Raw genomic sequence first — 27,454 nt, 5'->3', positions numbered from 1 at the left:
TTCAAAAGCAGGACTACATGCTGCCGCTCACTTGTGAGTTAGGAGCATGAGGAACCAATCAGAACATAAGAACATAAGAATGGCCATACTGGGTCAGACCAAAGGTCCATCCAGCCCAGTATCCCGTCTGCCGACAGTGGCCAATGCCAGGTGCCCCAGAGAAGGAGAACAGAAGACAATGATCAAGTGATTTATCTCCTGCCATCCATCTCCTGCCCTTGTACTGAAGGCTAGGGCACCATACTTTACCCCTGGCTAATAGCCATTTATGGACCTAACCTGCAAAAATTTATCAAGCTCTTTTTTAAACCCTAATAGAGTCCTGGCCTTCACAGCCTCCTCCGGCAAGGAGTTCCACAGGTTGACTGTGCGCTGTGTGAAGAAAAATTTCCTTTTATTAGTTTTGAATCTACTACCCATCAATTTCATTTGGTGTCCCCTAGTTCTTGTATTATGGGAAAAGGTAAATACTTTTTCTATATTCACTTTCTCCACACCATTCATGATTTTATATACCTCTATCATATCGCCCCTCAATCGCCTCTTTTCCAGACTGAAAAGTCCCAGTCTCTCTAGCCTCTCCCTATATGGGACCCGTTCCAAACCCCTAATCATCTTAGTCGCCCTTTTCTGAACCTTTTCTAATGCCAATATATCTTTTTTGAGGTGAGGAGACCACATCTGCACGCAGTACTCAAGATGTGGGCGTACCATAGTTTTATATAGGGGAAGTATGATATCTTTTGTCTTATTATCTATCCCTTTTTTAATAATTCCTAACATCCTATTTGTTTTACTAACTGCTGCTGCACACTGTGTGGATGTCTTCAGAGAACTATCCACTATAACTCCAAGATCCCTTTCCTGATCTGTCGTAGCTAAATTTGACCCCATCATGTTGTACATGTAATTTGGGTTATTTTTTCCAATGTGCATTACCTTACACTTACCCACATTAAATTTCATTTGCCATTTTGCTGCCCAATCACTCAGTTTGCTGAGATCTTTTTGTAGTTCTTCACAATCCCTTTTGGTTTTGACTGTCCTGAACAACTTGGTGTCATCTGCAAACTTTGCCACCTCACTGATTACCTCATTTTCTAGATCATTGATGAACAAGTTGAACAGGACCAGTCCCAGGACTGACCCCTGGGGAACACCACTAGTTACCCCCCTCCATTGTGAAAATTTACCATTTATTCCAACCCTTTGTGTTCTGTCTTTTAACCAATTCCCGATCCATGAAAGGATCTTTCCTCCTATCCCATGACCGCCTAATTTACATAAAAGCCTTTGGTGTGGGACCGTGTCAAAGGCTTTCTGGAAATCTAGGTATATTATGTCCACTGGGTGCCCCTTGTCCGCATGTTTATTAACCCCTTCAAAGAATTCTAATAGATTAGTTAGACACGACTCCCCTCTGCAGAAACCATGCTGACTTTTGCCCAACAATTCGTGTTCTTCTACGTGCCTTGCAATTTTATTCTTTACTATTGTTTCTACTAATTTGCCTGGTACTGATGTTAGCCTTATCGGTCTATAATTGCCAGGGTCTCCTCTAGAGCCTTTTTTAAATATTGGCGTTACATTGGCCGTCTTCCAGTCATTGGGTACCGAAGCAGATTTAAAGGATAGGTTACAAACCATTGTTAATAACTCCGCAATTTCACATTTGAGTTCTTTCAGAACCCTTGGGTGAATACCGTCTGGTCCTAGAGACTTGTTACTATTCAGCTTATCAATTAACTCCAAAGCCTCCTCTAATGTCACTTCAATCTGGGAGGGTTCCTCAGATTTGTCACCTAAAAAGGCTGGCTCAGATTTAGGAACCTCTGTAACATCCTCAGCCGTGAAGACTGAAGCAAAGAAATCATTTAATCGCTCCGCAATGGCACTGTCTTCCTTGATCACTCCTTTTATATCTTTATCGCCCAAGGGCCCCACTGCTTTTTTAGCAGGCTTCCTGCTTCTAATGTATTTAAAAAACATTTTACTATCATTTTTTGAATTTTTGGCTAGCTGTTCCTCAAAATCTTTTTTGGCTTTTCTTACTACATTATGACACTTAATTTGGGAGTGTTTGTGTTCCTTTCTATTTTCCTCACTAGGATCTGACTTCCACTTTTTATAGGCTGCCCTTTTCTCTCTCACTGCCTTTTTAACATGGCTGTTAAGCCATGGTGGTTCTTTGTGAGGTCTCTTACTGTGTTTTTTTATTTTTTATTTATTTATTTATTTTTTATCAGAGACTTTTACATGTATTTTAATGGTAATTTATTGTCCCTCTTATAAGTTTTCACCTACAAGCCGAAAATTGGGAACTAATTGTGCTCATACAGTGAGGGATGAGTGCATATGAATGAGGATTTGGACACGGTTGGTTCAATGTGCATACTTTCGCAATTCTGCATGTGTGTGTGGTTGCTAAAAAAAAAGTTTGGTATCATGCTAGAAACAGTTAACCACACAGTCAGGCTATTTTAACACTTGGAATTGATCAAAAGCAGATTAATATTTATTTTTAAGCAGAAAGGCAATTATATCAAAAGCAATAAAAATGTAACATTTATGGTAATAATGCTGCTAATTCAAAAATATCTTTATTAAATATGTCATTATTAACATTTAAATTCACCATATTCTTGCATATAGAGTTGTGTATTTGTAGTATAAATTGTAACATAGCGCAAAACATTCACATACTATATGACTGTCTTTATATATGTGATAAGTCTGTGTCTTTTATTCTTTGCACATTTATGGTATATCTTTAAATTTCATACTGTAAATTACGACCATGCAATTGACTGTACACAAGTGTTTTCTACTGAATGCAGTGGAATCATGGCATGGCATCATGCATTTGTCCATGCAGATTCAATTGCTGGATTGAGCATAAGATATTATTGAACAGTTATTTAAAATACAAAATGAAAATTTACATGTATAATAATTTTCACTGATAGTGTTTAAATATATTGTCACTAAGATATTATAATTTCGTATTGATGTATTTCCCTGAAAACTCCAAATCTACTTATTTCTGCTGTTTGTATACAAAGAGGAAATAGGGCACTACACAGTGTGTATAGTTTTGTTAAAGTATAATTGTTTTAGTCTAAGCTTGTGTATTTAGAGTATGTCTCCTTCAGGTTTGATAAATGCATGCATCCCCAGAGGTCAGCGCTCATCAGCATGTATTAGCTCTAGGATTACCACAGTTATCCAAGTACGGCTCCAAGCCTTACTTGGATAACCGTGGTCCTTCAGGTTTGATCTTCCAGCATTCAATTTAGCACACCTCATGGGGATGCGCTAAATTGAATCATCAGGGCTTGACAGTCAACCTCCCTCCATGTGGAAGATGTTGGGTTGACTTTGAAATATGGTATTAAATGGATTTCATTTTGTTTCCAATAGGTATGCTGGTTTAAGGAGGACTCCATCTTGGTTTCCACTTTCAATATGGATCCCATGTCACTTCCCATTTTGAAAGATGGCTGATGATGCTGAGTCATCTCTTCCCCTTAGAAAAGGGTGGGAAACTAAAGGCGGAAAAGGGTTGGGTCTCCTGAACAGAATCTGCCCGGAGACAAGGGCCTATAAAAGGGGAAGGAGCAATCACCTCAGGGCTCTCTCTCTCTCTAGTGTCTCCTGTCAGCGCTGGTGGTACTAGGAAAGCTGACTAGCCTTGTGAGCCTTTCGGACGGGGACCTAAAGGAGAACACTAGTGGCTAGGACAGCACTGGTATGTTGTCAGGCTTCATAGGCCAGTTTTAACCTGGTGGCTAGGGCAGCAAGCATACCGTTTCAGGTCTTGTAGGCCAGTGTAACCTTTTATTAATTTTATTTGAGGGGTGGTGAGGAAACCAGTCAGTCATACACGCACGCATACTTACCATTTCCCCTAGGCGCACTCCATGCAGGACAATGCATCAAGAAGGGAAGAAAAGAAGAGAGAAGCAGATGCAATTTCCACCAGTTCCAAGAGTTGTGCTGTTCCTGACTGCCACCCCTGTTCCTTTCTCCTCCTGTCACCAGAGCTGCCTGATTTTCCACCAGACTTCAGGACTGTGGTAGGAAGTGGGGAGGAAGGGAGGGATAATACTCACCAGAGTTCCGTTTTCTATTAGTTGACAACCAGAATCTTAATAATTGGTTTATTCTTGGTTTGGTTAATAAATTCTTCACTGTTTGTTCATCTTTATTTTATGTCGTGGTTAATGCACAGTGACTAGATACAGGAAAGGTGTCGTACTTGTATTTTGGGCAAGATCTCATATTCTGCCCTCACTGCCAGGGAACAACATTCAGAAAAACTGATCTTCAATACATTCATTCCAGCTACTCAATTGTTGTAGCTGGAATTGTCTGTCTTACATTGATTTTTTGGTCTAGCGTAGACCTGGCCTTAGACTGACCAAAAAGAAGCTTTGAAAACTGTAGTTTTGAAGAACTCCATTAGTGATCCCTAATAATTCTTTTGATGATTCAAAACAAGGTTTGCAAACATTATAGAGTAAAAGCCAGGTTATTCAGAACTTGGACAACTGACACCTGCTCCAGCAGAGTGAGGCCAGTTACTGCAGGACCCATGCAACCAGTTGCCCAGACATGGTCTTTTGCCACAAGGCTAGCTATCCAGCTTGTGCCAGTTGCAGTGGGAGCAGGGGCCATCTGCCCAGCCAGCACCAGTGTGTCCAGGCACTGGCTGCCCAGCCAATGGGGAGGGATAGCTTAGTGGTTTGGGCATTAGCCTGCTGAACCCAAGGTTCTGAGCTCAGCCCTTGAGGGGAACCATTTAGGGATCTGAGGCAACTAGATTTAAAAAAAAAAGAAAAATCTGCAAGGGATGGTGATAGGTCTTTCTGTGAGAGCAGGGGACTGGGCTTGATGACCTCTGAAGGTTCCTTCTAGTTCTGTGAGATAGGTAGATGCCTGTGGGGCTGGGCCAATTGTTTGGCCAGCAATAATGGCAGCGGGGCCACTAGTCCTGCTCCAATAGCTGGCACTTTTGATTATCCAGCACCACCAGTTTCTCAGGGGTGCTGAATAATACATCTTGTGCCATAACCATAGTATAATTGTTATTGTTGTCAGTGGAGCATTTTTCTGGTGGAACATGTAACCGTTTTGAGAAGCATCAGAGAGGTAGCAGTGTTAGTCTGTATGTGTATCTCTTAGAAACCTATTACATGTAATCAGTTTCAGAGCCTCTGTCACTATAACTGTTATACCAACTTCAAGGCATATTTCATAAACATCAATCTCCTTGTGATTAGGAACACTGAGCGATATATATTTAGTCTTACAAATAACAATATAATATTTAATAACCATTTGTATCTTTACTGGTTATGTTGTAGTAACGAATTAGGATGGACAATAGGATTAGTTGTTGTGTTATGCCTTGGGGAAAAAAGCTGATTTCTGTAGAAAAACGCTAGTCTCCATAAACATTCTATATTCCATAACTGTCCAGTTCACATTTCACTTTATGCCACTATTCACTCACTCTCTATCACCCCACATAAACCTAGTGGTTTACAATGTATTTCCTCCCTCCAAGTAGTCTGCTTCAAAGGAAGATTTTATTATTACTGCTAGCTACAGTGGACTTTTCCCCTATTAGACTGTTGGCACAACCAGAGCTTAAAACCATGCTGGACTTGTTAACACTCCCTAATAGAAATTTTTTACTTTTTAGGAAAAACACTGACTCAGCAGAACAAATCAGCCGTCGGATTTAGTATAGGTTAGAACAGGGTGCGTAATAATTTTTGATGGGGAGAGCACTCCAAGAAGTTGAAAAGTGGTCAAGGGACATACTTTTTCATGATGGAATGGAATCTCCATCACTGGAGATATTTAAGAGCAGGTTAGATAGACACCTGTGATCTACAGCAGGGGCAGCCAACCAACCAGTTAGAGCCTAGGAGCCAAAACAGTGGTGGATAGAGTGCAAAGAGCCACGTATTTTATATTTATGTATATTTTATATATCTCTCTATAAAGATATATACAAGTAAATAATATGTGACTCAGTGCTCTCCTCCTCCACCAAATCCAACCACCCTCAGCCTTCCTTTTCCAACTGAATGCCCTCCCGCTCCCCCCCAGAGCCAGGCATCCCCAGCTCTGATTCTGTGCTGGCAGCTCACTGGAGCTGCTGCTGGAGCTGCTGCCACCACTGTCATTATGTGCTTCTCCCACCAAGTGGTGCAGTACGTGCGTGCAGACGGCACTCCCAGTGCGCAGCTCTGAGGAGTCACTGGCACCATTACCACCAAGCACGGTGGGGTGCATGCATGGAGCAGACGGATGGTGCCTCCAGAGTGCAGCTGCACTTAAAGGCTCAAAGAGCTAGATGTGACTTGAGAGCCACGGGTTGGACGTCCCCGGTCCAGAGACTCTAGATGGTGCTTGGTCCTGCTGTGTGGTCAGGGGACTAGACTCGAAGACCTTTCGAGGTCCCTTCCACTTCTAGTGTTCTGTGATACTAATGGAGAATGTGTGGGATCTGGGATGGAGGTTGGGAGCAGAAGGGAGTGTGAGGTAAGTGACTCCGGTGCAAACGGGGTGTGAGGTCTGTCAGGGAGTTTGGGTGAAGGAAGTGGTTGTTACCTGGGGCAGGGGTTAGGGCTGTGATCTAGGGCAGGAGGGGATTGTGACCTGTGGCAGGGGACTGGGGTGCAAGGGTGCTTAGGAGGCAGGGGACTGGGATGCTGGGGTTTAGGTTGTGACCTAATGCAGGAGGGGGTGTGACCCGGGGCAGATGGTTGGGTTGCAGGGTCTGGGAGGGGGTCTGGGTGCAGGAGGGGGGGCAGAGACTTTGGGTCATGTGAGATAGAGAGGCAGGAGTGGAGGAGCAGAGGGTTGTGGGGAGGGAGGGTCTGGGATGCCAGAGGTGGGCTCTTGCTGGGAGACTTACCTAGGAGATTGCTGGCCAGCAGCCCAGCTGATTTGTCAGGCAAGCTACTTGCCTGCCCAGCCATGGTAGCGGTCATATGTGTCTATGAATAGCTGTGAGCCTGAGGGGATGGGGAGGAATGCTTCAAATAGAAAGCTTCCATTGGCCAGAGACCAGCCAATGGGATTGTGCTGGGGGTGGGGGCAGCATGTGACACTCACCCTCCTTCCCCTCCCCCCCACTCCAATCTCGCAGCTGAGAGTCTGTGTATGAGTCAATGGTATGCCCTTGTAGCCAGGAAGGCTAATGGCATATTGGAGGTGCATTAGGAGAAGCATTTCCAGCAGATATAGAGGAGTTATTATTCCCCTCTGTTCGTCGCTGGTAAGGCCCCATCTGGAGTTGTGTGTCCAGTTCTGGGCCCACCAGTATAGAAAGGATGTGGGTGCACTGGAAGGGGTTTAGCGGAGGGCAGCGAAGATGATTAGGGGGCTGGAGCGCATGACCTATGAGGAGATGCTGGGGAAATTTGGGTTATTTAGTTTGCAGAAGAGAAAAGTGAGGGTGATTTGATAGCAGCTTTCAACTTCCTGAAAGGGGGCTCTAAAAGGGATGGAAAGCAGCTGTTCTCAGTTAGAGATGGATGGAAGAACAAGGAGCTGATCTGAAGTTACAGAGGAAGGGGTGTAGGCTGAATATTAGGAAAAACTATTTCACAAGAAGGGTGGTGAAGCACTGGAATGCTTTACCTAGGGAGGTGTTGGAATCTTTATCCCTTCAGATTTTTGAGTACCAGCTTGACAAAGTCCTGGCTGGGATGATTTAGTTAGGGTTGATCCTACTTTAGGCAGGAAGCTGTACAAGATGACCTCCTAAGGTGCCTTCCAGCCCTAGGATTCTATGATTCTATTGAAAAACAAACAGGGCCCTGAAGCCATTTTTCAGAGTGGCATGGAGAGGCAGGGCAGTCAGTGGCCTGCCTGAGTCTCCTGGTTGCGACCACAGGCCATATCCAGTGGCTTGACGGACTGCCTCTGGCATGCAGGCTATATTTTGTCCAGTCCTGAGTTAAGTAGTCACATTTAACATTTTAACTGGAGTGGCTGATGCTAAGGAGAAGTTTAGAAATCTGAAGGTGTGTGTTAAAGGGATGCCATGTGACAATGACAAGTCAAAAAAAAATTACATGAATACTTTGTAAATTGTATATCGTGTGAGGTGGAGGTGTTGTTTCTAACTGTTGCCAAACTTATTTTTATATCAAGTGAATTTTTCTTCTACAAATATTCAAATATACAAATTTTTCTTCTACAAGCATTTTCCATAAAGCTAGTTTTATTGTTTTATTTAAGATTATTAATAATATAATTTTATTATTACATTTACAGTACAGTTTAAGGATCTCAAATTGTGTTGCAAACTATGATCCATATTCCCCCACCAAATCAAACCAAGAAATCTGATTAGTTTCATAGACTCATAGGGCTGAAAGGGACCGCAGGAGGTCGAGTCCAGGCCCCTGCTTCATCCCAGCCAGGACGCTGTCAAGGTAGTAATTAAAAACCTCTAGGGGTTGAGATTCAACCAGCTCTCTAGGCAACACATTCCAGTCCTTCACCACCTTCCTGGTGAAGTACCTTTTCCTAATATCCAACCTACTCTTCTCCTACTGTAATTTCAGAACATTGCTCCTTGTTCTGTCTGTCACCACTGAGAACAGTTTCTCTCCATTTGCTTTAGAGCTCCCCTTCAGGAAGTTGAAGTCTGCTATTAAATCACCCCTCAGTCTTCTCTTCTACAAACTAAATAAGCCCAAATCCCTCAGCTTCTCCTCCTATATCATGTGCTCCAGCCCCTTAATCATTTTTGTTGCCCTCTGCTGAAACTGCCCCTGCACATCCACATCCTTTCTATACTGGGGGGCCCCAAACTAGGTACAATACTCTAGGTGTGGCCTCATCAGTGTTGACTAGAGGGGACCAACAACTTCTCTAGATCTGCTCAAAATGCTCCTCCTAATGCACCCCAATATGCCGTTAGCCTTCTTGGCTACAAGGGCACACTGTTTAATCATATGCAGCCTTTCATCCACCATAATCCCTAGGTCCTTTTCTGCTGTACTGATGCTTAGCCAGTCAGTCCCCAACCTGTAATGATGCTTGGGATTCTTTCGTCCCAAGTGCAGGACTCTACACTTCTCCTCGTTGAACCTCATCAGATTTCTTTGACCTAATCCTCAATTTATCCAGGTCGCTCTGGATCCTATCTCTGCTCTCTAACATATATACCTCTCCCCCTAGCTTAGTGTCATCTGCAAACTTGCTGAGGGTTCAATCCAGTCCCTTGTCCAGGTCATTAATAAAGATGTCAAACACCAGCCCCAGAACCAAGCCTTGGGGAACTCCACTTGAAAATGACCACCATACAGATACTGAGACACTGACCACGACCTGTTGGGCCTGACTGTCTTTTTATCCATTTTATAGTCCATGTATCCAATCCATACTACTTTAACTTATGGGCAAGAATGTTGTGGCAGACTGCATAGAAAGCTTTGCTGAAGTCAATGTATATCACATCTACTGACTTCCCCATGTCCACAGAGCCTGTTACTTTGTCATAGAAGCTAATCAGATTGACCAGACATGACTTGCCCTTGGCGAATCAATGTTGACTACTTTTGATCATTTTCCCCTCTTCCAAGTGCTCCAAAGTGTATTCCTTGAGGATCCCCTCCATTATTTTCCCAGGGACTGAAGTAAGATTGACCAGTCTATAGTTCTCTGGACTGTTCTTCTTTCATTTTTTAAAGATGGGCACTACATTTGCCTTTTTCCAATTATCTGGGATCTCTCCCGACCTCCAAGAGCCTTCAAAGATAATGGCCGAAGGCTTGGCAATGATGTCTGCCAATTCCCTCAGTACCCTTCGGTTCATTAAATCCTGACCCATGGATTTGTGTGCATCTAGTTCTTCCAGGTAGCTCTTAACTTGTTCCTTCCCCACTGAGGGCTGCCCTTCACCTTCCCAAACTGCATTGTCTAGCACTGTAGTGTAGGAGCTGTCCGTGTGAAGACTGAGGCAAAAAAAGCATTGAGCACTTCAAATTTTCTTACATCATTTGTCACTGTGGCTACGTCTACACGTGAAGCCTATATCGAAGTAGCTTATTTCGATGTTGCGACATCGAAATAGCCTATTTCGATGAATAGCGTCTACACGTCCTCCAGGGCCGGCAACGTCGATGTTCAACTTCGACGTTGCTCAGCCCAACATCGAAATAGGCGCAGCGAGGGAACGTCTACACGTCAAAGTAGCACACATCGAAATAGGGATGCCAAGCACAGCTGCAGACAGGGTCAACGGGCGGACTAGCGCTTCCGGGGCAACAGCTAGCCGCTCCCTTAAAGGGCCCCTCCCACATACACTCAGCCTGCACAGCACGCAGTCTGAGGAGCCATAGGCACACAGACCCCGGGCGCCGCAGTCATGGACCCCCAGCAGCAGCAGCAGCAGCAGCAGCTAGAGGTCCACCCAGCCCTCCCGGCAGGAGCAGGGCTTGCCCTGGCCCATGCCATGTGGGAGGCAGCTGAGTACCTCCTTGCCCCAGGGGAGGAGATGCCCCCAGGGCAGCAGGGCTCAGCCCCTACCCCTGGAGCACCCCGCTCCACCCCCCGCCTCACACGCCGGCGGCTGTGGAGCTACCCCACCAGCACCGACTGGTGGGAGCGGCTGGTGCTTGGGGAGTGGGACGACGACCACTGGCTCAGGAACTTCAGGATGAGCCGGCAGACATTCCTGGAGCTGTGCCAGTGGCTCACCCCCGCACTCAGGCACCAGGACACTGCCATGCGGCGTGCCCTCCCAGTGGAGAAACGGGTCGGCATCGCTGTCTGGAAGCTGGCCACTCCGGACAGCTACCGATCCGTGGGGCAGCAGTTTGGTGTCAGAAAGGCCACCGTCGGGGCTGTCTTCATGGAGGTAAGAGAACCCACAGGGGGAGGCCAGGGCAGAGTAGGGCAGGGCAGGCCAGGGCAGAGCAGGGCAGGGCAGGCCAGGGCAGGGGGGCCAGGGCAGAGCAGGGGGGCCAGAGCAGGGCAGGGCAGGCCAGGGCAGGGGGGCCAGAGCAGGGCAGGGCCACGCACACCCTGCTCACCCCTCACTGGGGCTGTCCCATGTGCTTTCTCTGCAGGTCGTGCGCGCCATCAACGCCATGCTCCTGCACAGGCTCGTGAGGCTGGGGGACCCACATGCCACTGTCGCCGCCTTTGCCACCCTGGGCTTCCCCAACTGCTTTGGGGCTCTGGATGGGACTCACATCCCCATCCGCGCCCCGCATCACAGTGGAGGACGATACCTCAATCGGAAGGGCTACTATTCTGTCGTCCTGCAGGCCTTGGTGGACAGCCGGGGACGTTTCCGGGACATTTACGTGGGCTGGCCTGGCAGCACCCACGACGCCCGGGTTTTTCGGAACTCGGGCCTGTGCCGCCGGCTGGAGGCGGGGACCTACATCCCCCAGCGGGAGATCCCTCTGGGCGACACCACCATGCCCTTCTGTGTCATCGCAGATGCGGCATACCCTCTCCGGCCATGGCTCATGCACCCCTACACAAGCCATCTCTCCGCTAGCCAGGAGCGCTTCAACGAGCGCCTGAACCGTGCGCGCCAGGTGGTGGAGCGCTCATTTGGCCGCCTCAAGGGACGCTGGAGATGTCTCCTGACCCGCCTGGATGTGGGCCCCAACAACATCCCCCAGATTGTGGGTGCCTGCTGCGCCCTCCACAACCTCGTGGAGAGCAAGGGGGAGACCTTTCTGCAGGGCTGGGCTGCAGAGGCCGGCCGGGCACACGTGCAGCCACCTGCTGCCCCCAGTCGGCAGGTGGACCCCGAGGGGACCCAGGTCCGGGAGGCCCTGCAGGCCTACTTCGACCAACAGGCCGCGGGGTGAACTCTGCCCAGGCCCTCTACTGCCCGCCCCTTCCTCCCCCACACTCCTGCCCCAACGCCCACACCATGGAGCACCCCACCGCCCCCCACTCCCACTTGTCCTGGACAAATGACAGCACGAACTTGTGGCTGAACGTAAATTTTTTTTTTTCTGGCCGAACCTTTTTTTTGGGGTGTAAATAAATATGTGAAGCACAAACAGAAAACTAAGTACAAACGTTCAACCAAAGCAATATGTACACAAATAAAACAAACCAAAGAAACAACTGTGTGGCATACATAATAAAAAGAAAACCAGGGAGGAGAAAGGGGAGAACTATTTACATGGGGGGGACGGGGCAAACGGGGGCACCAAAAAAACAGGGTCCAACTATATACAAGGGGGGGGCCACGTCCCAGGCCCCTCGCCCCTATAGCCCGGCACTGGGCGTGCCCGGCCGGGAGCCCCGCCGCGCCTGCAGTCTGGTCCGCGGCTGGGTGGGAGCGGGCTGGACCGGAAGGTATCGGTGCCGGCGAGTCTCAGGTGGCTCCAGGGGTCCCTCGGCGCTCTGGCCCTCGCGGGTGGGTGGTGGGGCGACGGCGGACGGGCCGGCGACGGCTGGAGCAGCTGGTGGTGGGGCTGCAGGAGCGGGCAGGGCGGGCGATGGGTCGGCCGGCGCGGCATGGGGGGCCAGGTAGTCGATGAGCCGGTTAAATGTCTGCATATAGGCCCCCCCATGCCTCCTGGCGCCAGGCCAGGGCCTGCTCCTGCAGCTGGAGGTGCTGCTCCGAGACCTCCAGCTGCCGGCGGAGGATGGCCAGCAGCTGGGGGTCCGTCGCCGTCGCCGGTAGTAGGCGCGGGGTCCGCCATCTAGCCCTCAGGGGGGCCGGTCGTTCCTCGGCCGAGGGGCTGCCCTGGAGCGATGGTCCCGGAGGGCTCTCCGGGACAACTGAGGCCTCGCCGGCGCTCTCTTCCGGTCCTTGTGATGGTGCAGGTGCAGGTGCAGGACACAGGAGAGGAGGGGGGAAAGAAGAATGGAGACAGGCATTAGTGTGGGCCCCGAGCCGTGGCCTCTGTCCCCCCCGCCCTGTGCTGCAGGTTCCCCATCCCCGTCCCCGGGAGATGCTGCTGTGATGGATGGGGTTCAGGGGTCCCCCTGCCCTGCACCCCGTCCCCTGGTGGGATCGACTCTCACTTCACCCCGCAGGGTCTGAGAGCAGGAGAGCTTTCTTAGCCCACAGATGGCCAGTTTCTGGCAGGAGTGACAGCACCAGCTGTCGGAAGAGACAGTCCTTCCAACCCGTAGTGCGGAGAAGACCCCAAGGGGGGCCCCTCTGGGATGCAGCTTTCCCCCTCCTTAGGCTGGCTGCCTAGCAGCTCTCCCTTCCCCTAGCCTCTACCTGTGGCCCCCGCCCTCGCCCCCCAATTCCAAGCCAGCTCGGCTCCTCCCTCCTGTTTGTTCAGGGCAGAGGTGTCACCTGCCAGCTGTAGCGCCAGGATCCTCCTTTGGCCCTGGGAGCTCTTCAGCTCTTGTGGCTCATATGTAGCCTGAGTCTCCCTTTCGCACTCCCCCCACTCCATCACATGCTGCTGCTGCGGGGTGTCCCACCCACTCCGCCCGGGGGCCCCTCGAGGTTCCGGTCCCCCCTGGCCCGGGGATGGGGCATGGCACTGTCATGCGGGGGGCGGGGGGCAGGGGCTGATGGCTGCAGTGCTGTGAGGGCCATGGCCCTGGTGTCCTTGGGGCCATGGCCATGTGAGCGTGTGGGGGGCCCTGGACACATCTCTGTTACCCCCGCCCCTCAAGCCCAGGGGTGTCCACCAGAGAGGGGTACCTACCTGTGGGTCTGCTCCCACGGTCCGGAGATCCCCAGGGGTCGGAGGCCCTGCTGCTGCTCCGGGATGGCAGGAGGAGGATCTGCAGGCTGGATTCTGCGGAGGAGGAGCCCCCCTCCTCCTCCTCCTCCTCCTCCTCCTCCTGCCGCGATGTCCCAGGGATGGCCTCCAGGGGGGGCCCCCGGGGTGCGGGGATTGCCTCTGGGGCAGACTCCGGCTGCAGGGCCTGCTGGGGCTCGTCAGCCGAGGTGTCAAGGGTGGCTGGAGGGGAGGAGGTGTGCCGGGAGCCCAGGATGTCCCTGAGCTCCCTGTAAAAGGGGCAAGTGACGGGGGCGGCCCCAGATCGGCTGGCCGCATCCCGGGCCCGGGCATAACCCTGCTGCAGCTCCTTCACCTTACTCCTCACATGATCAGGAGTGCGGGCAGGGTGACCCCGGGCAGCCAGGCCATCGGCCAGCCGAGCGAACGCATCCGCGTTCCGCCTCTTGCTCCGCATTACCTGGAGCACCTCCTCCTCTCTCCAGAGCCCCAGCAGGTCCCGCAGCTCGGCCTCCGTCCAGGAGGGGCCCCGCTGCCGCTTTCCAGACTGGCTGGCCCTCTGGCTGGGCTGGCTGCCCTGGCTCCCCTTGGGGGGGGTCCCCTAGGGGGGCTGCTGGCTCGCCATCGCCGCTGGGTGGGTGGCTGAGGGTTGTGCAGGCTAGCCGCGTGTGCAGGCTGCAGCCTGCACGTTGCCTCAGCTTCCTGCAGAGTCAGGGAGGGGGAGGGGACCTTTAAGGGGCCGCTCCACGCGGCCACCAGTGAGCTGAGGGGTTGGAGAGAGCGTCTCTCAACCCCCCAGCTGATGGCCGCCATGGAGGACCCGGCAATTTCGACGTTGCGGGACGCGGATCGTCTACACGGTCCCTACTTCGACGTTGAACGTCGAAGTAGGGCGCTATTCCTATCTCCTCATGGGGTTAGCGACTTCGACGTCTCGCCGCCTAACGTCGAAGTTAACTTCGAAATAGCGCCCGACGCGTGTAGCCGCGACGGGCGCTATTTCGAAGTTAGTGCCGCTACTTCGAAGTAGCGTGCACATGTAGACACAGCTTGTGTGACCTCTCTCATCCACACCTTCCCTGATAACCCTCTTAGTGTTAACATGCCTGTAGAAACTCTTCTTGTTACCCTTCATATCCCTTGCCAGTAGCAGTTCTAATTATGCTTTCACTTTCCTGATTACTGCCTGGCATTCTCCAGCCATATAATTATACTCCTCCTTAGTCAACTGTCCACATTAGAACTCCTTATACGCATCCTTTTAGTTTAAGCTGACCAATGATTTCCCTGTTAAGCCAAGCTGGTTGCCTACCATATTTGCATTTCTTTCTATGCAGCAGGATGGTTTCTTCCTGTGCCTTCGGTAAGACTTCTTTCACTCGGTTCAGAGGGGATGCAGCTGCTGAGCAAATTCAGAGATATATGCATACATGTATAGACATATGCAAAGGAATGCCTTCAACCACCACTTGAAATGCAGCCACTCTGAGGTGAAACAGGGCAAGATTGTCACAGTACACAGCAATGCCACATAATGTTGGATTGGAAATGAAGAATACCTTTTCTAACTGAACAAGGCATAGAAAATTTAGATTGGCAGGATGTATTTATCCAAACTGGAATGTGGTCACCATACTAGTATTAACGCCCTAGCATGTGCAGCATGTGCCAGTGGATATTAATGACCACAGATGATCAGGACCTTGATTTTAAATCTCATCTGACTGATAGTTTATGACACGCTGTGGTTTGGACCAAACACATTGTTGGACCGTTTAAAGCATTTGGCTAACAACACATCTGAGGTATGGGTTAGCTCACAGTAACATACACTTTGATGTGTCTTACTGTTAAATTACATAGTGCATACAATATTTCATCTTATTTAACACAAATCATTGTATTTACTTAAAAGGAGCAAGCTGTCTTATTATACGTGCTTGGCTGAGAAACAAAGGAATTATATTGTTTTAAGAGGAGTTTAACGTTTTATGATTGCTGAGAGAAAATGTAGCCTTTAATAGGCATTTATATAAGAGCTTTCCATGTCTCCACTATATAATATGTTTTCAAATAATTAAAAGTGCTAAAGTAATGTCATACAGTGGTCATACAAAAACTGGGGAAAGCTATGCGGATTAGTGATGCCAGAAAATCCCTTTTTTCCCCCATGCCACCATCCCAGGAAAGATTTACCGAGGCAACTTAATTTCTACTGATGCTGCAAACATGCATCAGAAGAGTATGTGGGAGTTCCAAGTGTGGACTTTACTTATACTGTTTCCTGTGGTAACCTGTTCTTCATTGAGACACTCAATTGACAAAGACGCCAGTGCATTTATTACCGAGCCTGCTGTAAATGAGACTCTCAGTCTTGCCAAGGATGGATATTTTTTCTGTGTTCACCACTATCACACGTCACTTTTGCGGGGAGAAAAAAGGAACTTTTAAAACAAAAATATCAAACAAGTAGGAAAGAAATGTTAAATATTACCATATGAAGAACTGATTAAATTTGTATGGTTTTCTTTTCACTAAAAATTGATATGTGATGAAACACAGTGCAGCTGGATGACTTGTTTTGGCTAACATTCCAGAGTTCTCTGATCTCTCTCTCTCTCGATCTCTCTCTTTCTGTGTCAATCTTCTTATTTACTACAGTACAAATTCTGAAATTGTGGGCCTTTTTGTCTTTTCTTTATTCATTGTCCACTCCTAAACATTGGTATTGTTTTGCACCTTCTCATTGCAACCAGCTTACCTTTCATTTGAAATGCTACTTCACTTGGATGTTTCCCCTGGAGCCATGATATAGCAAAGCCACTTTCAAGGAACAGGAAACCCAGGTTTGGTTGTTCAGAATGATAGGAGGTTGAAAAGGGTATCTGACTTTATTCTGTTAACCTGTCCAGTCCTCCAGATCCTACAATATCACCATATTTGTAGAGAACTTCCTCATCATCCCACCTCCTTTCCCCTTTGTGTATTCTACTCATTTTGGTCCTTTTGCTCTATCAGAGAAATGTCGGCATGGTTCTATGAACAGGGTAGTATTTTCAAAAGTTCCTATATTCCCTTTAAAGTCAAAGGAAATTAGGTTCCCAAGTGACTTAGATACTTTTGAAAATGTTACCAGTTTTAACCATTTTTTTCAGCATTTTAAATTCTGATGTATGAGTTTAGCTAAGGTGATTCCTTTTTTCTGTTATTTTAAGAGTGCCCAGAGGTTCTTATACAACTTAAATTCCCATTGTCTTAACTAGGAACATATGCCAAGGGCCTTGGGCTCTCTGAACTTCTGACTGACATTGAATATAATAGCAATTTGACATAGGCTGTTGTTGGAGTTTCTTGGGTTCTGTCCCACTGACACTATATACTGGGGTGCATAACCTAGATAATTTGCTCTCCACTTAGGCTGTATAGCCACATCTACATGAGAAGCATCTGTTGACAGAAGTGATGGTTGGAAGGGATTTCTTGGCAAAACCTCTGTTGACAGATTGCGTCTACACATAAAAGCAGATGGAAAGACCAATCTACTCTGTCAACAGAGAGCACCCAGGCTACCCGGCCCTCTCTCAACAGAACAACTGACCAGACTCTCTGCAAACAGGGCTGTCTGATGAACCAGAAGCCCTGTCTGTCGACAAAAGGTCCCCAGAGCATCTACGTGGCTGTTTTGTCGACAGAACACTGTTGAGAGAGGTGTTATACCTGAATGGGTAGAGGTATTACACTGCCAGCAGATGTGCCAGCTTCGGTCAACCAAATGACTGCATCTACAGTACAACAATCTGTTGACAGAAGTTACTGTCAGAAGATATCTTCTGACAAAACCTTTGTTGACAGATTGTGTCTACACATAAAAGCAGCTTGAAAAAACAATCCGTTCTCTCGACAGACAGTGGCCAAACTACCTGGCTCTCTCTCAGCAGAACAGTTGACACAAAGCTCTGCAAACAGGACTGACTGGAGAACCGGAAGCCCTCTCTGTCGACAGAGGGCCCCCAGAGCATCTACACTATAGGTTTTTGGGGTTTTTTTGACAGATTCTGTGAACAGTGACGTTCTGCCTCGTATGGGAGCAACAGACCTCTCCCGAGAAAACTGCTGTCTTCTGTTGACGGTTTCTCGACAAAACACATTTTAAGTGCAGTTGCTTCATGAGTTTTGTCAACAAAATCCCAGTTTTGTCAAGAAAACTCTATAGAGTAGACACAGCTACTGTTGACAAAGCTCATTTTGCATGTAGACGCTCTGTGGCTTTTCCCAGTAAAAGCCCAGTTTTTCTGGGAAAAGCCTCTCGTGTAGACATAGCCTGTCTGTCTAAGTGCTGTAACAGAAGAGTGGTACCATCTTCTAAAATGATCATGGTTGAAAGTTTTGATTTATGAATGTTATAGGAAGTCTGAGATTTACTACTAGCTCTCATTTCTTGTGGAGAATGCCATCGAGATATGTCCAGTCTCTGATGTATTACTCGTTTTTTATTATCTGATAAGTGCCAGTCATATTTTCATAACAGAATTGCCATTCTTGTTTCAGTCCTGCAACACTAAATGCTACTGTGTCATGTTAATCCTGCCTACTGTGTTGGTGTCTTTCAGTGGAAGCCCTTAAAGTCTGTTGCCTATATATTGCAGGGTTACTGAAATAAATCTCTGCTAGAAAATTAACATATATATTATCAGAAAACCGGGCAGAAAGCAATCTGAAGAGCCAGGCCTTGGCCCACGTGGTTCTCTGTCTCCATATTTGTCTATTACCACTGCCCACTGAGTCATGACTAAAGGGTGACTGAACCAGATTTGTAATAGTGACCCCACATGCCAGGTCACAACACCATTTTTAAGAAAGCTTCAAATGCTGCTCTGCTGATTAGCAGAGTGCCCACAGCTAGGTTTTGTTTCTGCAGTAAACCCTTGTTTATGTGGTATTTGATCATCCAGAACTCTCAGATAACCAGCATAATTCTGGCAAATGCTAAGCCATGACATGGCTTCCCCTTGTTACTCTGCCAGAGAGCAGAACAGAGCGTGGGAGCAGCACCTCACCCCTTGGGAGCTGGCCCACTCAGCACGCGCCTCTGCTTTCCCACCCGGTGGCTGCTGCCCAGAGCAGCTCCCTGTGCCATGCATCCATGTGCAAGCCCTGCAAGTGGCTCATGAGCTGCGCAGCCATGTGCGAGCTCCACAAGCAGCTCCCTGAGCCGTGTGGCCATTTGCGGGCCCCACAAGTGGCTCCTCACAGCATGCAGCCATGTTTGAACCCCACAAGTGGCTCCTCATTCTGCGCAGCCATGTGTGAGCCCTGCAAGCATCTCCCCTGCTGATGCTGGAGGATGGGAGGAGCTGAAATTTCTTGTTGGGGGTGGCCACTGACATGTGCCCATGCCGCCCCCCAGCTGCTCTTTATTAACCAGTATATTTGGTCATCCAGCAACCTTCCAGTCCCAGGCTTGCCAAATATGAAAGAGTTTACTGTACTAATGGTGCACATCACAAGCTCCTTGGTGCACACAAAAATTATTCTGCGTGTGGATGGAAAAAAATCTACACATGGATGGAGAACATAAGGGAACGTTGGTCTCCACACCATTCAAATTTACAGCCACTATAGAAAGTTATGGTGAATTAAGCATTGGCTCTGCCACACAAGAGTTTTGGCCCACAATTTTTACAGCCTGTCAGCAGTTTTGTTCTAGCAGTATATGTGACTAACTTGAGGGGCCAAATCCTGGCGCAAATTAAACTCATGCAATCCCATTAGAAACAAAACCAGGGTACACAGAGTGTAAATCAAAACAGACGTTCTTGTTCAAGTGGTCCCTGTGGGTGCTCCACAATAGGTGTCGGGCTTGCCCGGCGCCGCAGATCGGAAATCTTCCAGCAGTTTCTCCTGGATCTCGCATGCACTGGCGCACGCCGCCCCCCTGCGCGCCTCCGGCCGCATGCACGATCCGGTCCCCGCCAGTTCCTTCTCAACCGCCATCGGCTGCAGACGGAATCCACTCAGGCTAAGGCCAGAGTCAGATTACTTAGTGGGTTTTTTCCACGTGTGATTTATTGTTTTTCGGTTATTAAAAAAAAAAAAAAAGGAGAGAAAGCAAAGACAAAGAGAATACGAGCAAAAAAAAAAAAAAGGAAACAGAGGAGTGGAGAAGAAAAGAGCGGACATGAAGGCCATTAGGTCGCCTGCTGCCGCAGGCCAGTGATTACTCTTTGGGGTGGAAAGGCACAGATTAAGTGCTAAGTTCCCTCTTAACAATAAAGGACTCACCACAATGGCCTCTTCAGGTTTTACACAGCGTGAGTCATGCCGTGAAGCTATGCTGGCCTCCGTGGGGCGTAGCGAAGGCATCTGACGCCTGGGGGAATTACAGGCTACCCGGCCGCGTTCTCACTGTGCTCTGACACACCCTCCCCAGTGCAGAGACAGAGGGAACTCTCCCTGGCTTGATCCTTGCCGTGCATCTGCAGCGAGCAGGACGAGCGGAGCACACAGCTACCGACCGCATACTCAGGCAGCGGCACCGTCACAGGCGGCACAGACCCCCACGGCACCAGCGGTACAGGGGTGCCAGGCACGGAGCCTGCAGGCACTGGAGGGGGATACCCACACAGCACCGCAGCTGACGGTGCCGAGTGCGGCGCTTACAGCGGGGCCGAGATTCCCGGCAGGGGAGGGGGCGGTGCCAGCCCCGCAGCGGAGGGGCAAGGCAACATCAAAAAACCGGCACCGCAGTCCATCTCTGGACAGGGCTGCGCTGCTGTGAGCACCAAGCCCTCCCCCTGTGATACACATGCCGCACCGAAGGCCTGTGTCTCCACCGGCCCATCAGGGGAAAAAGAAACAAAAAAAAAAAGAAAACCTTCTCCGTTCCTCCAACCAATGTCACCATGGCTTGGGCCACCTTCACCATTTTCTGGGATTGGATCCCCTGGAGTACTATCACAAGCCAGTTTCACCTCTATCGGTGTCATCACGGAGGTCTCGCTCTCCCAGACATTGGGGGTACACACCCCGTGAGTGGTCCAGGTCTCCATCCCCGGACCCTTGCCCATACTGCCATGGTCATCCTATCATGCTGGACACAGACAAACCACAGGCCTGCACCCAGGGGCAGGTCCCCCCCCCCATCCGCTCAATACCCCCGTGGGCGCTCCCGATCGGGGACGGAAACACACTTGTCTCAAGGGGAGTTAATTTTAGAACCCCGAGACTTTCCTTCACAATCCTCCAGCGAGTAAGTGTGTCATCGCCCGCGGGAACCCGAGGGTTCGAGGGAGGTTTACCTTAGGGGTTCCTCCTCATCCTCCCCAGACGAGGCCATGGCCCCTGGGGATGTCTCTCCCCTGGATGACCTTAAATAGTTTCAGGAGCTGTTTTAAAGGGTGGCTTTCACGCATGACATTCAAATGGCAGAGGTGCAGGAGAAACATCACAAACTCCTGAAAAATTTGAGACCCCCGGCTTCATCCAAAATTGCTATTCCGCTGGACGAAGCCATTCTGGAGTCAGCCATTACTATGTGGCAGACTCCGGCCTCTGTTCCGCCTACAAATGAGAGAGCGGAGGAGAAATACTTCATCCCGGCAAAGGGCATGGAGTTCCTCTTCAGTCACCCACAACCAAATTCTTTGGTGGTCGGGTCGTCCCAGCAGAGGTCAAAGGCTTCTCAGTACAAATCGGGGGATTGGACAAGGATGCTAAGAAGCTAGAGCTGTTTGGCAGGAAGGTATATTCCTCTCCTATCCTACGACTGAGAGTGGCAAATTATGGGCACACCTAGCAAACCATAATTTTGATAATTACTCCGGGCTTACTCCCCTCATGGATTCACTTCCAGAAGATAAAAAGCCGGTGTTAAAGGCGATTGTTCAAGAGGGCTACGCAGCATCGTGGACGGGAGCCCAGATTGCCCTGGACGTGGCGGACACGGCAGCACATTCAACGGCTACAGCAGTGGTCATGCGTAGAGAATCCTGGCCCCAGACGTCGGGTATCTCGAGGGACCTACAGGCGAAGATCGTGGACCTTCCCTTTGATACACAAAAGCTGTTCGCAGACTCAACGGACTCGGTCCCTCACTCCAGTAAGGACTCGAGAGCTACACTTAGAACCTTGGATATTTATACTCCCCCATACAGGAGGGGAAAAATTTTATCCTCAGCAAAGACGCTACGCTTACAACTACAGCGTGCTCAATATCAACAGGGCTACGGCCAAGGGCGCTATCAACAGCAGCAACAGTACAGAACTCCTAGGCAACGTTCTCAACAAAGCCGTACACCCTCAGGTCAGGCCTCAAAGGCAACAAGTTTGATGGGTATGTCGGGGGCTGCACTATCAATACCCTCTCTCAATGCCACTCTCATCTCATGTTCCATCATCGCCTCAGACCGTTCCACTCCCAATGGCAAAAGATCACCTCAGACATATGGGTGCTGGAGATCATAGCCACGGGTTACGCAATCCCCTCCCAGTCGCTTCCACTGATGAAGCCTCCCACCAGGCCTCACCTCAGGGACGCTGCCATGAGGCGAGGCTCAAGCAGAAGGTGACTCACCTTCTGTTCATAAGGGTGGTGGAAAGAGTGCCGGAATAATTCCAGGGGAAGGTTTTTATTCAATCTACTTCCTACCAGAGAAGAAAACAGGACACTGGAGGCCCATCTTAGATCTTCGGGGCCTCAACTGTTACTTGCGCAAGCAACGGTTTTGGATGATCACAGGTGCTTTGATACTCACGGCACTGGATGATGGAAACTGGGTTGCAGCACTCGACTTACGAGATGCTTACTTTCATATAACAATCCACCCGGCATACAGACGCTTCCTCCGCTTCACGGTCAGCCAGGAGCGCTTCCAGCACAGGGTTCTTCCGTTTGGCCTCTCCTCGGCCCCCAGAGTCTTCACCAAAACCCTGGCAGTGGTGTCAGCCTACCTGTACAGAGAGGGGGTGTTTATTTTTCCCAGATCTAGGCGACTGCCTGCTGAAAGGGGACCTCGAAGGCAGAGGTCTCACGCATGATACGCGTCACAGCGGACATGTTTCTTCACCTGGTCTAGTCATCAACCTCGCAAAGTCAAAGTCCGAACCCACACAACATATAGAGTTTATAGGGGCACGCAGAAACTCTATCACAGCAGGGGTGTACCTACCCGACGCTCGCTTCCGCGCAATCAGTTCGCTGGTGAAAGTCATTACATACAGCCCCACGGTGCTGGTCTTAACGTGCCTACAGCTGCTGGGCCATATGGCGGCAGCGATGTTTGTGGTACAGAATGCCAGGTTGCACATGTCAAGCCTGTAGCATTGGCTGGTGAGCGTTTACAAACCGGCATCCCACACTGTCCACAGGGTGGTGTCACCCACAACAGGGGTGCGCAGATCCCTGGCGTGGTGGGAAAACCCCGAGAATCTGCTAGTGGGGGGTGCCTTTTCACCAACCACAAATTTCTATTTTTCTTACCACCGACGCCTCCCACATGGGATGGGGAGCGCACATCGGCGACAAGGTAACGCAAGGGCTATGGTCCCGTGCAGAACAGGCACTGCACATATCCATACTGGAGCTCAGAGAAGTGTTCAACGCCTGCAAACATTTTCGAGATTACCTACCTGGCAAAGTAGTCAGGATTCAATACCGACAATACCTCCATTATGTTCTACATCAATCGACAAGGAGGAGCACGATCCTGTGCCCTGTGTGCGGAAGCACTCCGGTCGTGGAATCGGTGCATCGCCGACAACATAACGTTGAAAGCCTCGCACTTGCCGGGCGCTCACAACGTGAATGCAGATCAGCCAAGCAGGCGCTGTGCAATCACGCATGAATGGCAGATCCGCTCCGATCTGCTACAGCACATTTTGGTACATGGGGGTTTTCCCCAGATCGATTTGTTTGCCACCCAGTACAAAAAAGAAAAAAAAGTGTCCCCAGTACTGCTCCAGGCCAGGAGTGGGGCGGGGTTCCCTGGGGGACGCATTCATGTTTTCATGGAAGGGCTCCCTACTTTACATGTTTCCCCCGCAGCGCTTATCCGCAAGGTCTTGCACACAGCCAGAAGGGAGAGAGCTCGCATGATACTCATAGTCCCACTTGGGATAGGCAGCAATGTTTTCCCTTGCTTCTGCACATGTCAGACCGCCCACCGCTCCCTCTACTGGTGGCGCCGGACTTACTCACACGGGCTCAAGGGTCCGTAGTGCACCTGCACCCTCAGGGTCTGCACCTACAAGCATGGCTACTCCATGGCTCAGCTCCTTAAAGAGCACATGTACGGAGGGAGCACAACAAGTCCTGGAATGTAGCCGAAGGACCTCCACCAGGAGGACTTGCAAGCAGAAGTGGACTCGATTCACAGCCTGGTGTTCCGCCAAGCAGTTAGCTCCCCTTGACGTCCCTATACCTGTAATACTAGAATACTTATTGGACCTCAAGAGAGGCGGGTTTTTTCTCTATCCTCGCTAAAGGTCCACCTCACCGCTATATCAACCTTTCGGTGTACAGAGGGAGGGCCCACAGTATTTGCCCATCCTATCGTTACCAGGTGCTTGAAGGGGCTGGTAAACCTGCACCCCCCCTCGGAAACCGCTTCCACCATCGTGGATTTTGGACTTGGTGCTCAGCACGCTATCGGGTCCACCTTTTGCACCATTAGCCACAGTTCCCCTACGTCTCCTTACGATAAAAACAACCTTCCTCCTTGCAACTACGTCAGCCCGCAAGGTGAGTGAGCTCGCGGCAGTGATGGCAACGCCGCACTGCACAGTATTCTCAAAGGAGGCGGTAACCTTAAGGCTGCACCCAGCCTTTGTTCCAAAAGTCTCTTCGGAGTCCAGTCCTAACAAGCCAATAGTTTTACCCTCGTTTTACCCGAAGCCTCACAGCTCGTTTTACCCGAAGCCTCACAAGGAGGCACGCCTGCATCTCCTAGATATGAGGAGGGCATTGGCCTTCTACACAGACAGAACTAAGTCCTTCCGGAAAACAGACAGGCTTCTAGTCTCTCTCGCTCCCGGGTCAAAGGGAGAAGGTCTCTCTTCACAGAGAGTCTCAAAGCACATTGTGTCCTGTATAAAAATGTGCTTCAAACTTTGAAAGACTCCTTTGCTGGCCCCGCCCAGGGTTCACTCCACCAGGGCGGTGGCGGCGTCAACAGCCTTCTTCAAGGGCATCGCGTTAACAGACATCTGTAGGGCGGCAACCTGGTCATCCTATGACACCTTCGCCAAGCATTATGCCCTGCCTCGGGTATTCCAAGAGGATACCCGTCTGTCAACAGCAGTCCTCTCGAGGGCAAGCTGCACATAAACCGATTACCCACCTCCTTACTTGGGTTACTGCTGGGTAGTCACCTATTGTGGAGCACCCACGGGGATCACTCGAAGAAGAAAGAGAAGTCGCTCACCTGTAGTAACGATGGTTCTTCGAGATGTGTCCCCGTGGGTGCTCCACCACCCGCCCATCCTCCCCGCTTTGGATCTCTGTCTAGTGTTTTTCAGGAGCATCCGAGTTGGTTGGTCAAGGAACTGGCGGGGACCAGATCGTGCACACGGCCGGAGGTGCGCCGGGGGGCGGCGCGCGCCGGCGCATGCACGATCCAGGAGAAACTGCTGGAAGATTTCCGATCTGCGGCGCCGGGCGAGCCCGACACCTATTGTGGAGCACCCACGGGGACACATCTCGAAGAACCATCGTTACTACAGGTGAGTAACTTCTCTTTCATCCCTCGTGTTATATTTTATAATAACAATATGTGCTATTCAACCACGAAGTTATCAAGTATATATTGCGTATGTTCTTTCCTGAGAAGCATGTTGAGATGAAGTACAGGTTGCACCTCCCTAGTCCAGCACTCTTGGAACTCACGTGCTCTCCTGCTGGCCTTTGGCCTTGCTGCTAGGCTCCCCTCTTAGCTGTGGGCCTTATCCCAGCCTCCCAACCCAAAAACTTCCCTGCCACCGCCCGCAGGTCTCCAGCCCTGGTTGCAGGGCCACTGGCTTCCCAGTCCCAGCTGTGGATTCCTGGCCTTTGCTGCTACTCCATGCCTCCCACCTCCCCTTATCCCCTGCAGCTCTCTGGTTGCATGCTGTCCCTCCTCGAACTTGGCTGGTGCTCCTTGGCTGCTGACTTCCTGATTCCCAAGCTGCAGGCTGCTGACTCCCCAGCCCACAGTTCCATGGCCTGAGCCAGAACACCACTCATCAACCCAAGCCCTGGTTCCCTGGTCACCAGCCTGGGTGTGGTTGCGCAGCCTGGGTCAGGGTTCCTGACCCTGGCTCCCAGCTAGCTCCTGCTCCAGGATGCTGGGGATCTCTGGTCCAGCAACATTCATGGTTCTGCCAGATCACTAATGTTACCAGTCCAGGGAGACCTGGATTTCAGAGGTTCAACCAGTATTTGTCTTGACTTTCAAGAGAGTTTTGCTGTTAATCCGTTTAACATGTATCATAGGCACAGTAAGCTGTGAAATTTAATACTTCACTTTTGGAAGGAACGTAAATCATCTTGTACTTTGCAGTATGTCCTCCACCATGACTGACTGACTAATTGCTAAATCCATGGCTTGCTCACCCCCACAGTCAGTATACATCTCTCTTTCTTACACAGCCTGGTGGAGGGTTTTTCCATGAACGCTTTTTTGCAGTTTAGTTATTTGTTGTAATTATCAAGTTCATTTTTCTCTAATAGATGTGATTAAATATATTTAGCGCTGTGTAATGAGTTTTCTGCCTGGTTGCATTCCAGCTAATAAGAAATTCCTCAGAGTCTCTTCTGACAGCTGCTGTGAATCCCAGGTTTGTACTGCCACAGGAGACCTCTTCTATGAATTGCTAACATTAGAGAAATTAACTCGGTTAGACTAACCATAAAATCCAGGCTGAAATTTTATTATTAATAGATCATGCATTAATTTTCGGCTGCAGAGAGATTCTGGCACTTTTTACACCCAGAGACAGAGAAAGGAGAGTGAAACAAAAGTGTGTTTTTTGTATATTTGCTTCCCTATGCTCACAACAATCTACTGAAGGGATTCTATTTATGGGGCAAGTGCAAAGAATATGAGTCTACTGTAAAGTACTCTGTCAGTCACACTAGCAATGATGACAACTACTACTACTTATTGTTTTTATTTTTTTATTTTATTATCTTTTTATTTTATTTTTACCATCCCTCTACTAACTTTTTAATGTCTGGATCATACTTTTGGTATCCTATCCTATTGTCACATCAGCTTCCTGCATTTGCTAGGCTGAAAATGCTGGGAACAATTAGTAATTGGTGATTCACCGCTATGGCATAGTTGCTTAGCAACAAGAGCTGCAGTCTCTTCACTAAGTCTCCGGAAGGGGGATACAGAGACAGGAAGATAAAATATGGCTTCAGTGAGATTGACTTTGTTAGTGAATGATTAAGGGTTGCAAGTTATTTTTCTGTAAGTGCCAATGACTATAGGAAAAGCCTTCTGTAAACATGCTTTGATAGAGTAACGTAGGAGCTTGACCATGTGGCTTCCTAAATTACAATAAGAATGGAATGCAAAAGTAAGGATAAATATATTTTGTTATCAACTATGAGCCTGTGCTATATTATCAGGTATTTTCCACTGTTAAATCTAATAGTTGCAAAAAGAAATTCAAGATCATAATAGTGTTTCTTCTATTTGTCACTGAAATTGAGTACCTAATTCATGGAGAATGAATAGTGAAAATTAATAATTAAACTT

The 27,454-nt window shown here is 49.3% G+C and overlaps 1 protein-coding gene across 6 annotated transcripts in view; it reads left to right on the top strand.

Moving 5' to 3' along the window:
• Positions 1–27,454, top strand: part of FTO (FTO alpha-ketoglutarate dependent dioxygenase) — a 507,378-nt gene that overhangs the window by 406,227 nt on the left and 73,697 nt on the right. Inside the window, exons 9-10 of one of the 6 annotated variants that reach the window (XM_075009178.1) lie at positions 3,912–4,076; positions 11,103–12,103. The exons of the other annotated variants lie outside the window; for them this stretch is intronic. Of the exons in view, the coding sequence (XP_074865279.1) occupies positions 3,912–4,076; positions 11,103–11,145 (208 nt within the window). The 3' untranslated portion in view covers positions 11,146–12,103. Of the gene's footprint in view, positions 1–3,911; positions 4,077–11,102; positions 12,104–27,454 lie in introns of those variants that run through there. 6 annotated transcript variants of the gene reach the window in all.

This window comes from Carettochelys insculpta, chromosome 14, assembly GCF_033958435.1.
Source record: "Carettochelys insculpta isolate YL-2023 chromosome 14, ASM3395843v1, whole genome shotgun sequence".
In the NCBI taxonomy this organism is placed as follows: Eukaryota; Metazoa; Chordata; order Testudines; family Carettochelyidae; genus Carettochelys; species Carettochelys insculpta.
This window is presented reverse-complemented; position numbering and strand designations above follow the sequence as displayed.